Raw genomic sequence first — 12,637 nt, forward strand, 5'->3', positions numbered from 1 at the left:
CCCTTGGGTAAATTCCTAGCAGTGCTATTGCTGGGTCACAGGGTAGGTCTATTTTTAATTTTTTGAGGAACCTCCACACTGTTTTCCAGAGTGGCTGCACCAATTTGCATTCCCACCAACAGTGCAAGAGGGTTCCTGTTTCTCCACATCCTCTCCAGCATCTATAGTCTCCTGATTTGTTCATTTTGGCCACTCTGACTGGCGTGAATTCACCTCTTTTTTTTAATGTGGCTACTTAAGATTCTATACATGGCTTAGAAAACTTAAGATTCTATACATGGCTCGCATTATATTTCTATGGACAGCTGTGCTGGAGAACAGGCCTGTGGCCCCGCAACTAGAAGGAAAGCTCCCAGAGGGCAGGAACTGTGTCTCTTCTTTGCTCTGTGGCAAGTCTCTGTGACCAACCCCCTGGAGGTGGGTGCATGTCAGGACTGGCTGCGGAGAGCCTTTCCAGGGCTCACACTGGGGCTGCATTCCACTACATAAGGTCATTGTATGAATGGTCCTATCGTTAAGGCATCTGTGCTCATGGAGGATGTTGTATGTTTCCTGGCCTGGTGACCAAACAGGCAATCAGACGAGAGAGCATATTCATCTATTCTCCATGCAAGGATTTCTCTCTGGAAGTAGTGCTCAGGATGTTGATACTGGGTTCAAATATCACAAGGCTACATTTACCCAGTACCTACTATTTTCCAATGCTACACTGATCCTTACACAGCTCTGTGGGGTAGCTGTTAATTCCAGTGTACAGAAAAGGAAATAAGGCTCCAAAAGGAGAAATTCCCCATAGTTAGAAATGAGTGGAACTAAATTCCAAGACCATTTAACAACGCTGCCTTCTGAGTCTGACCACTAGGGGGTCAAGAGTCTTCACATATGAATTCTACTCTTAATTCCAGGACCTCTGATCTTTCCAAGTAAGAAGCCTAGCACAGAGTTGGTGAGAAGGCAGGTGGCTGCTAGATCCCCTTTGTAAGAATTTCCATTCCCCACCAGGCCCATGATCTATAGGGTGGTCCTAAGCCACAGATGAAATGGCCCTTTGATGCAGAAGCAGAATGCATACACAGCCATTCACATTTAAAGACACTGCAGCTTTTCGGCCATTCTCTCTCCTAGGATTAGAACCTAAAACGTCTCAAGTGGTCTGAGCCTAAGTCTCCCCAAATTAAAACCAAATGGGAGGGGACAGGATTGAGAGCCTTAGTCTTCTCTCCTTCCTCTGTAGCTCTCCTGTCTTGTTTCCTTTCTGTTGCCCACATCTCAATTATGCAGGAAAAAATTTTAGTAGATCATCAGCTCTAACTTCCTCAAAAGTGGGAGTTGAAAAAAAAGGTTTCATATTACTTGGGTTTTAGGTACCTCCTCTGCGTGCCTAACCAACTCCATTCCTTTAAAATGGATCACAGAAAACAAAGGCTAGCCCAGGATATAGAGATCACTGAATTTAAACCCTTTATTCTGTAGGAACAGAGGTCCAGAGGTTTAAAGTCACACATATGATTGGTGAAAGCTGGGACCAGAACCTTGGATCTCTGACTCATAAATCCCCATTTCCCCGGCAATAAACAGAAAGTCAGAAAAGGAGTATTATAGACTGAACTTTTGTGTCTACCCAAATTCATATGTTGAAGTCCTACCCCTCAGTGTGACTGTATTTGGAGAAAGGGCCACAGAGGTGATAAAGGTTCAATGAGGTCATAAGGGTGGGGCCCTAATCCAGTAGAGCTGTTGCCCTTATAAGAAGAGGAAGAGACACTGGTGCTCTCTCTCTGCCATATGAGGACACAATGGCCATCTGCAAGCTAGGAAGAGAGCTCTCATCAGAAACCAAACACACCCTCCAGAACTGTGAGAAAATACATTTCTATTATTTAAGCCAGATAGTCTGTGGTATTTTGTTATGGCAGCTTGAGTTGACTAATACAAGGGGGGAAAGTAATTTTTATTTATGGATATTGAAAAAGTGCATAATGTAGGGGAAAGCACAGCACCAGAACTGTCCAAGATGAGGGCCACTCAGAGACTCTGATCAGGTGCCACTTTCCATTTGGAATGCTCCAGCCCACAGGCACTTGAAGGTCATTAAAAGGAATGAGTCACTCAGTTAAATAATTCGGGGAAAGCATCCAAACTATGCACATTCTGTTCTGTGAAACAGCCTGTCTTTCAATGATGTAGGGAAGCAGGGAAAACATTGGCCCGGGTGCACCTCACCCCCTCTGGAACCTTCCCTGGCTACCTTAATCCTCTCATACAGTGTCCCTCAAAACCAGGTTGGGAAGACTGTCTCCTGAGAGAGGAGAAAGTGAGTCTGACCTTCTGGTTTATAAGCCCCTGGAAAGGCTTATAAGCTGAGGTCAAGGGAGCCTCGTCATAACTCTGAGGGTCTGACAAACCCCCATGTCCTTTCAGACATCAGGCCTTTAAGCAGCAGCCAGTGGCCTGAACTGGAAATGTTCTCCTCAGTGGAGGGGCTTCAGCATGTGGGGGATACACTAACAGCAAAAGAAACAGTTTTACTTATGGTCAATGTTTTTCCTGGAAGTTTTACAGTTAATAAAGTTGATAGAATTTTTTAAGTACAGAGGGGAAAAGGAAGACAAAATAATTAGTGTTAACACATTGGTATGTTTATCTCCTATATATTTTTCTGAGTTTTACAAAATTTTTATAAATGAGCAAGTATTACTTTATAATGATGATAAGAAACACTGCTCATTCATTCCCAAATATTTCAGTACCTATCCTATGCCAGGAAGTTTTCTAGGTGCTAGAGATACAGCAAAAACAATATAAAGTCCTTCTCTTCCTAGCATTTCTAGTTAGAGGTTCAGGGGGAGTGGGAAGACGGAGAGTTCTGGGGTTAGGGTGGTCAGAAAGGGTCCTCTAAGGAGGGGACCTGGAAACAGAGACCTGAAGGAGGACAGGGAACGGCAGGGGAAGGCCCTGAGACTTGCTGAAGGAAGGGCGGTGGGGAGCAGGGAGGTGACAGCTTGACCACAGTGGAGGGAGCCTGGCCAGGAGTGGTTGATGAGTCTGGAGAGCCAGGTGGGGCCAGTCTGGCTTCAGTCTCAGTGTGAGGGGAAGCCATAGGAAGGCTAGAGCAGGCAAGTGAGGTGATGTGAGGTTGACCGTGTCTCCTGGGATGCCTCCCTTGTTCTCAGGAACCACATTTCCCCCATTAGACTAAAAGGTCCTGAGTTCAGAGCTCAGCACGCTTTCCCTTGTGGGTTTCTCTTCTGCCCGAGAGGGGCAGAAACAGGAGCTGCAGGCCTTGGGGAGACTGACAGCTCATCTCCCACCACGATTCTCGCTTCCTGAAACTCACCTTCTACAGTCAACTCCACTGTCACCTGGCGGGCACCACTATCATTGGTGGCTTCACAGGTATACTTTCCCTTGTCGTCCTCACGGACAGCATGAATCACAAGGCTGAAAGTCCCCCGGATACCGCAATCTAGCAGGAAGCGGCCCCCACCGGTGATGGGTTGCCCATTTCGGTGCCACGTCACCTGGGGCTCTGGGTAACCCCGGACCTTCAAGGAAAAGAAGAAAGGGTGAGAGCTTATACTTAAGGAGTGCTTCTTATGTGCCTGGTGTTGTTCTGGGTGCTTTTGCACGTATTAACCACTTAATCCTCATAACATCCCTTGGAGCAGATACTACTTTCATGGCATGAAGAAACTGAGGCACGGAGAGTCTTTCAGTAGATTTTCTGAGGCCTCAAAGGTAGAAAGGGGCAGAGCCAGGCATCCTGGCTCCAGAGCCCACTATGCAAGTGACTCAAGCCTGGCTACATATTAGAATCACCAGGGGAGGCTTTAAAAAAATACTAGTGCCCAGCTCCTACCTTGGATAGATTAAATCAAAATTTCAGGGGGTGGGGACTAAGCCTGGGCATTCTGGACCAGGGCTTCCCATTTGGATATTCAAATAAATCACTTGTTAAAATGCAGATTCTGCTTCTCTAGGTCTGGGGTGGAGCCAGAGATTCTTCAGTTCAGACAAGGTCTCAGATGGTGCTGATGCTTCTGGTCTCCAGAACTCACCCTGAGTGGCAAGGTTCTAGACTGGAGTCACCCGGGATGGAAGCCATGGTAGCCACACATGGCAACGGAGCACTCCAAACAGGGCTAGTCCTAACTGAGCTACACCATAAGTGTGAATTACACTCCAGTTTTGAAGACTTAGTGTGAACAAAAGAATGGAAAATTATCTTGATCATTTAAAAATGTTGATTACACATAGAAAATATAGTATTTTTGACATGTTAAGTAAAATACATTGTTAAAATGAATGTTACTTGCTTCTTTTCACTTTCTTAATGCGGTACTAGAAAAGTTACAACAACACACGTGTTTCTGCTTGATGTGTTCATGGAGCTGTGCAGCTCTAGACGGCTGTCTCTAAAAACAGCCGCCAACATCTATTGAGTGCCAAGTGGTAAGCACTTTCCTAAGTACCTGTAGCCTTATAGTAACTTGTTCAGAGAGAGATGTTTCCCCAAAGACGGGAAGATTAAGAGGGACAAATTCCAAGAAAAGAAATCACCTTGAGTTTCAGAGAAAGAAGTTTCCCCAAGGGCCCTCCAACCCCTGAAACTCAACAGGCTCTTCAGAATGGACTCATCTTTGGAGGAACAGGATTCAGACCGGCCCATCGATGCACAGCCTTGGACCCAGAATTAAGGGATTTTAGCACTGGAAAATGCATGGAAAACATCACAAAAATCTCCCGAGAAAGAAAATGTTTGCATTATAAACTGGTGGTAGCAACAGCTTTTTTTTTTTTTTTTTTTCCTATCCATGTATCCACTGCAAGACAAAAGAGAATGGACATGGATGGGACAAAACCACAATCTGCTGGATGACCCCAAACTGCATTTACAAAGAGAGCTTTCAATGACCTATAGCAATAATCCTCCTCACATCTCCAGCAAGGTCAGAGAGATGCTATATCGGTACAAAGGAGAGAGGGGGAAAGCAGGTACATGCATTGCACATCGGCATCCAAACACAGCGACTCCCCTAAGCACGCCAATGCAGAAACAACCATGCTAACAGCTTCAGGAGCTGTCTTTGGACTGTGCTCGTTTCCATTCCCAGGCATCCAGCCATCAATTCATCCTCAAACCCATTTCTCAGCAGCCAGCATGCAAATGTCTTCCTAGGAAAGGAAGCCTGGAATCACAAAGAAAAAAGCCCCAACGTGAATAATCCCCTCTCTGGTTATTCCATAGTCATCCCTTCAATGCCACTTTATGAACCTCACAAGGCCTGTCTCCCCATCCTCCCTAATATGTAGTCTGGCCTCCATGAAAAACGCAAAAAAACAAAAAAACAAAATCAAAACTTCAAATCAATCCTACCCATCTTATCTATTATTTCTGGAAACAAAAAATCCCTCTCTCATTGAAATCTAAACCATATTCGTGACAGAGACTGAGTATCTGTGAGGGAATGCTCAGATTCTGAAGTCACTTCCCCCCGAAGCAGAAAACAATGTCTGAAGACACTGCAGCTTCACCAAAACACATCCTATCTTTTGTTTTTTAATTTTTTTAATGCTTTTAATTTTGAGAGAGAGAGAGAGAGAGAGAGAGAGCAAGGGAGGGGCACTGAGAGAGGGAGACAGAGAATCCAAAGCAGGTTCCAAGGCTCTGAGCTGTCAGCACAGAGCCCGATGCGGGGCTCGAACTCACGAACCATGAGATCATGACCTGAGCCAAAGTTGGACGCTTAACTGACTGAGCCACCCCTGTCTTTTTCTTTTTTTTAAAGCTTATTTATTTTGAAAGTGACAGTGAGTGAGAGTGGGGGAGGGGCAGAGAAAGAGAGAGAGAGAATCTCAAGCAGGCTTTGCACTGCCAGCGCAAAGCCCGACTTGGGGCTCAAACCCAGAAACAGTGAGATCATGACCTGAGCCAAAAACAACAGTCAGACTCTCAACCAACTGAGCCACCCAGGTGCCCCTCAAGTCCTATTGTAAGGTTGATGGTGCTGAAGGGGGCCACATTCACTTGGACAGATAAGGTCTGACATCTATTATAATATGAAACAAAGTGTTAACAGTGGTTATCTCTGGGTCTCTCCTCTTTTTCTTTACTGAGTATTTTCTGGTATTTCTGCAAGTAACATAGCTGGCCTTTGTGAAGTAGAAAAAAAATTTTAAATGAATATATGTATTTCTTTTATATTACTATGTATAACGAATATATAAACATTCATTAATCTGTCAAGGCCCTCAAGGTACTTAAATCTACCAACGGAAATAAAAGCACTCTGCAAATAAACATTATGCAACTTTGATGGTGATAAATGTTGTGTACCCATATAAAATCACATCATCCTGTGACGCTATCTTGGCACAAAGGTTCACACAAAGGAACATCAGACAACAATTACTTTGTTAAAACATATTTTTAGGAAACAACTAATGAAAGACACTCTTTCCTACAAAAGGAAGCCCAGCCCGTTGGAAGTACTATAGTGATTTTGCAAACCACCATGGTCTTCTCCTCCACTCTGTTAGACACAGCCAGCCTAACCTCCAGAAGATGATTAGACAGCCTCCTGACAGTGTCACAGAAAGGGAGTGCAGAACACTGTAATGGGAGGAGATAAATCATTAACTGCACCAAAGGCATCGCTAGCATTCCATTAGCAAGTACTCTGGCCCCCTGCAGCCAGGCCACCTCTGGTGGCCCATCAGGCCCTGGGGCATCAATGATTAACTGGGACTTTGCAAGTATTCTAGACCTCAGGGACCCAGCTCCCTCTTTCAATGTTCCTCTTGCTTTCTACACCACCCTCTCCTCCTCTGCCAATTTACCCCTGAAATGTCCTGTTGAAATAAACATCCAGGAATTTTTAAATATGCTGAAACTGGGACCTCTTAGAAAGTTGCAGTTTGCAGTAGGACTTTTGTAGCACCTTGCACCTGAAGCACACACAAGGATTTCTGGGACCTTGCTCAGTTCCAAGGTCTAAATGATTTGCAACTCCAATTCTTATCTTCCTAATATGAGAAAAACCTTCCACCACTACCTAACATTACTTAAAGACAATCAGCTTTATGTAAACCCATTTTTACTGTCTGTCCACTATCCTGGACTCCTGGGTGAGAAAAAGAGAGAAGACTGGGTTCACACCTTTGGGATACAAGACAACAGCCCTGCCTTCCCTGTGTGCCTTATCCGCCTTCATCACGAACCTTCAGCCAAGAACCCACAGCTAGAAATTTTGCAGTTTGGTCCCAGGTCACACTAAACACCCACTGATACTTCAGTTTTTAGAGGGCCTTCACATACTGGATCTCATTTCATTCTTGCAACACTAAGAGCGAAGTGTCTTGGGTTGGGGTATCCAGAAGCAGAACCCAAAATAAGGGCTTAGGGAATCCCATTTGTGAACCCTTAGCCAACACAGTGGCTGGGAATGGGTATACAGGCCTGGTGAAGGGGGTCTGGGTAGGGCTCCAAGAGTGTCAGTGACACAGCACACAAAGCCAATCATATTATTAAGTCCAAAGGGCTGAGGAAAGAGGCCCAAAGAAGTAGATGATTAGTCAGTAAATGGCACATTAAGTGGAGATCTCTCTATTCCTCATTGTAAATTCATGTTTTTGGTAGGACAAATACTGTAGAACCTAAAACACTGATACGTGTCTTTTCTTTCTCTAATAGACCCTGAATCTCTCATTAAAGTAATATCTGCTCTCCACTTTGAGAAAAAGTCAAAGAGTTCATAAAAGATATGGCCAGGCCCAAAACAAGTCTTGGGTGTCCCCCCAGAGTAACAATCAGGCAGTGCTATAGAGTAAATGCTTGTGTTCCTCCAAAATTCATAAGTTCAAATTTAACTGCCAATGTGATAGTATTAGGATTGGGCCCTTGGGAGGTCATTAGGTCCTGAAATTGAAGCCTTCATGAATGGGATTAGTGCCCTTAGAAAAGGGATAGTGAAAAGCTCCCTCACCTCTTCCATCATGTGAGGACACAGCAAGAGCAAGGAAGCAAGCCTTCACCAGACACTGAATCTAGTGGTGCCTTGATCCTGAACTTCCCAGCCACTAGAACTATAAGAAATAAATTTCTATTGTTTAAGCCACCAAGTCTATGGTATTTCTGTTATGGCAATGTGAACAGTCTAAGATATACTGGATTAGTGCCATACGTGTGCCCAAGACACCCCCCAGGACATTCAGTGTGATACAGGGAGGGCAGCTTGAGACCTGAGGCCTGAGTCCTGGGACTGGCTTAGCTACCTAGCCTCTTCAGGTTGTATTCCTTCTTTCACAGAAGAGAAAACAGCTCCTGATACCTAAGGCCATTTGTGAGATAGTATGTTTCTGAATAGTGACCCACTTAGCTTCCTGTCTCTCCCTCTAGTCTCCTCTGGGTCCAGCCCACAGCCTTCCTACCCTCTAATCCTCCATACAGGAAAACCAAGTGACCACAAGGAGACATGCTCACGAACATGAACAGCTAGCCTTGCCTTTTTACCATAATGAGTTTTTGGAAACAGCCCCACAGAGGGTCATTCTAAGGAGAATCATATTTTTGCCACAGTAACCACATTTAATTGGAGGTTGTGTTCTTGAACAAAAGCCTGGGATCAAATAAATCAAGAGCATAACCAACAACTTGTCATAAAAATAAAGATAGAATAACCATAACCCCTATAATAATTTAAAATAGTAAAACTGTGCTCCAGTTCCATAAAACGTCCTCACGAACCTTTATGTCCTCAAAAGGCCTGTAGAGGGAATGGGGGCTCGTTCTGTAAGTGTTGGGAGATGAGGAGAAAGCAGGCAGTTGCTCAGCTGCTATGTTACACCCACCTGTTATACTCGAGAGACATTTTTTCAAAAGCTGGTGCTGTTTTGAAATTTACTTAATGACCGAAAATGAAACATTCTTAAAGGCACTAAGACCTGATTTTTCTCTGCCATGTGTGAAGGGCTTTCAGTCTATTCCAAGGTGCTCAGGACAGGCTACCATGGCCTACCACAGCCTAAGCCCAGAGGAGCGATAAGCTCCCTGTCTCCACAACCCTGGCAAGACTCGGGGCAACATGTCTGTCTTCTTAGCTTGGGGAGTGGTAGACAGAGGGTGATTTTGCTGTTTTTGATGATCTCCTGCAAGTCCTTTGTTTCTGGTCAGGCCTGTCTCCACATGCACACTGCAAGCCCACACAACTGAAGGCTGATGTTATCAGCCAGGTCGGGCAGGAGATGTATCTGAGAGTCCGCCCCTATTGGAGACGGAGGGAGACCAAGAGGAGAGAAACCAGGATTGCACTGAGGCCAGGGTGAAAACAGGCCGTCCAGTGGGATGCTAGAGAGCTGAGAAGGTAGGTAGACAAAGAAACCATGAGCCGTGAGCTAAAAAACTTCGGGGCTGGGAACAGTAGACTCGAGGGGTTACCCAAGACTATCCATTGGAATCTCATTGAGTCACTGAATCGATGCTGGGAATGGCTGAGCCCAGCAGATGGACATTTCAGAAACCTGTTAGGCGGAAGTTTCTCCCCTGAGCAGGACAATACCAACTCTGCAACATGACTGTCTACCGGCTTATAATTCCCTGACTGCCTGCAACACAAGATTCTGAACTTCTTACCCTATTTCAAGGCTGTTTCTTACATAACAAACAAGTTCCCCTATGATAAATTACTTGGTCAGGGCTGGTGATTTGAAAACTAAAAAATAACGGGAAATAAACCAATGGTGCTGAGGAACTGGTTGAAGAGGAATCCTTTGCCCCAACTCCAAGTATAAGCTCACTCAGATAATAAATAAATGCATATGATGCACAGAAAGGAGAGTGAAAACATTAACACCCCAAACAAATTCAACCACAAAAAATGTCTATAAAACTGACATCATGGATATATTATGAGGGTGAAGAGTGAAGGGTGAGCCACGGGCATGGCATGACCAAGCTTGGGGGTCTGTGTCTGTGTTAGCAACTGGCACACAGCCCTATAGACAAGCAGACACTTTGAATAATCCCGTTGCCAAAAGTCAAAAGCCTTAACTGAACACACAGAATCCATCAGGAAGAGATCAGACTAGCCAAAAACAGCAGTTAGTGAGAAGCTGAAATTGCTGGCACACCCTGCCCCTAGTCCAAGGTGAAACAGTGAGGGCAAAAGTGGTTCCATGAGAAATAAAATCAGAATGTAAAGAACCATTCCTCAAAGTGGCTCAGCAAATGCCACATATGTCTTCAGGGACAGATGCCGAAAGTCTCCCTCTGTGATCAGCCACTTCCACTTTTTATGGCAAGTTCCATGGCCCAAGACATGGGCACCTTGTCTGAGAACTTCATGTTTCATCCCACTCAGAGCACAAGCCAGGCGATGTCTTGGCAGCCTTGGGTTACACCTCAGGCCCTTCAGAATCTTTCAAAAAAAAATCTATTTTCCTTTATCTAAATCAAGCTTACCAATGCATGCAACTTTTTTTATTTGATTCCCTTTTAATGATACAAACACCTAAAAACACCTGAAGCAGTCCAACAAAGAAACAAAATCCTAAGTGTAATCAGGACTCCTTACATATTTGCTCTCCTAGTTCCCGTAACTTCATAGTTTCCTTATGACAGCAAGTGTCCTTCTGTTTAAACTCCCAGTTGCTCCAGGGTGGCTGCAGGATTATTAAGCCCTACCAGTAGCCTCTCTTCACAAAGCCCTGGGGTTCTCGGTTTACTCGTTCTCATGATGACTTTCAAGGACATGGCCTCTCCAGCTGATGAGGCTGGCCCAGGAGCTCTCCATTTCTGCTACTGGGTTGAGATATGCTCTCAGACATATTAAAATATTAACAGGAGGCATGTGGCATTGCAGAGATTTTAACAAATATGTGCTGTGGCTTGGTTTTGTTTGACTTGCTCAAGATCTCCTGCCCACCTTCCCTAGTGTAAGCCGCACACCCCATGCCCCTCTGCCTACCACACGGTGGGAACACCAGTCAGTCAGCTGCCTCCTGGCCAATGTGCCTGGGCTCCAAAAATGGACAGATGATCCAAGCCAGCCAATCAGAGCTCTTCACTGCAGTTTTAAGTTAGAATAAAGGGAGACCAAAGCTGTCTCTTTTCACAGAGATCTCAAGCTGGGAAGATGCAAGCCTGAAGCTATCTACAGCTATCCTCTTCTCCCATCCCCGCCCCTGTGTCCTTGCCCCCACCCAAGAGGAGGAAGTCACCTGCTGAATAAGACATTACACGCACAGTGAAGAAAAGAGATGGAGACCTTGCCTGACTGAACTGTGTTGGACTCAGGATTCACTCAGTTGTATAACACAACTGATCTCTTTTGCTTAGCCCAGGTAGAGGTGGTTTCTGTCACTTGCAAACAAGAGTCCTAATTTGGGAAGGCATACAGTCTCTGGAATCAGACTCATCTGTGTATGAATGCTGTCTGCACCGATTACCAGCTGCCTAACCTGGGCCAAGTTATTTAACTTATGTGGCCCTCAGTTTACACAGCTGTACGATGGGATGATACCAGTATCCACTTGCATGGAAAAGTTAATGATCAAATGAGATAAGCACATTAAGAAAATGTACAAGTTAGATCTCTCTCATCTCCTCAGAGTAAATAATTCTTCATAGTAAGGTACCCCAGAACCCATTCAGCTCCCAGCTTTATTGACAGTGTGAAAATGCCCTAAGAAACATGCATACTTGTAAACCTCCAGGCTTGCTGGGCTTCGTCCTATACAACTCACATCCTTAAAGACACCCTCAAGGTGTTACACTCTCAATTAGATAAAAACCTAATACTTTGAGAACAGCTTCTGCTTTAATTGAATGGACTTATTATATTTACTTGAGAAGCGATCACTGTTCTTATGTAGCATCACAGAGCACATCTCACAACAAACACGCAGTCTGTACTTTTGACTGCACCACCATTCCACTCCCGTAACACCACGTGGACCCTGGAGACAGAGACTATCCCCTGATTTCTGCCTCACTGACTAATGCAGGCCTGGAATTTCAAGGGCATGGGTGAGTGTCAGAAAGGAAATAAATCTGGGGTAATAAATCTGGAGTTTCTAGCCAGTCGTGGCTGGACCTGGAAGGAGAGACAGACATACCTCACTGGCAGAACAGATGCATCTCGGGACTGCTCCCCAAACAATACGCAGACCATTTGGCAATGCCTCCTTGCCCCTCAAAGAGCAGAGCCCAGATACCACAAGACTCTAAAACTGGCCACAGGTCATACCGGAAAGGTCCTGTATGATGAGGACCCTCTGAGAATATGAAGTATTCCGTTTAAAAGCAGAGGTGGGCAAAAATGAGCCGAGGGTCCCAACAACCCCAAAACCTCTTGACTCGGTCCCCTTGGCTTGATTTCCAATTTTTAGTCTCTCCAGGCTGCCCCTGTGACCCAACACCTGCTCCACATACACGTTACCACACAAAGCGTGCATTCTGCCGGTATTCTCCCAGCTGGCAGGCTGTGAGGAAGGGAGGGAGCAGGTGGGGTTTTGAAAGTGGACCTTTCAGGCTGTCTGCATCAATATGGCCAGGAGAGTGTCTCTGCGATACTGTCAGAAAACACCCGGTACAAGGGGCAGAGAGCAGACATAGGAGCTTGCTACTTTATGGCAGAAT

The 12,637-nt window shown here is 45.1% G+C and overlaps 1 protein-coding gene across 4 annotated transcripts in view; it reads right to left on the reverse strand.

Moving 5' to 3' along the window:
- MYLK (myosin light chain kinase) overlaps positions 1 to 12,637 on the reverse strand; it is a 278,784-nt gene that overhangs the window by 135,285 nt on the left and 130,862 nt on the right. For all 4 annotated transcript variants that reach the window (XM_019448606.2, XM_053903446.1, XM_019448604.2 and 1 more), the window contains one exon: positions 3,338 to 3,545. In XM_019448606.2, coding sequence (XP_019304151.2) covers positions 3,338 to 3,545 — 208 coding nt within the window. The remainder of the gene's footprint in view (positions 1 to 3,337; positions 3,546 to 12,637) is intronic.

This window comes from Panthera pardus, unplaced genomic scaffold (assembly GCF_024362965.1).
Source record: "Panthera pardus isolate Hobbes unplaced genomic scaffold, ASM2436296v1 HiC_scaffold_16, whole genome shotgun sequence".
Classification (NCBI taxonomy): Eukaryota; Metazoa; Chordata; class Mammalia; order Carnivora; family Felidae; genus Panthera; species Panthera pardus.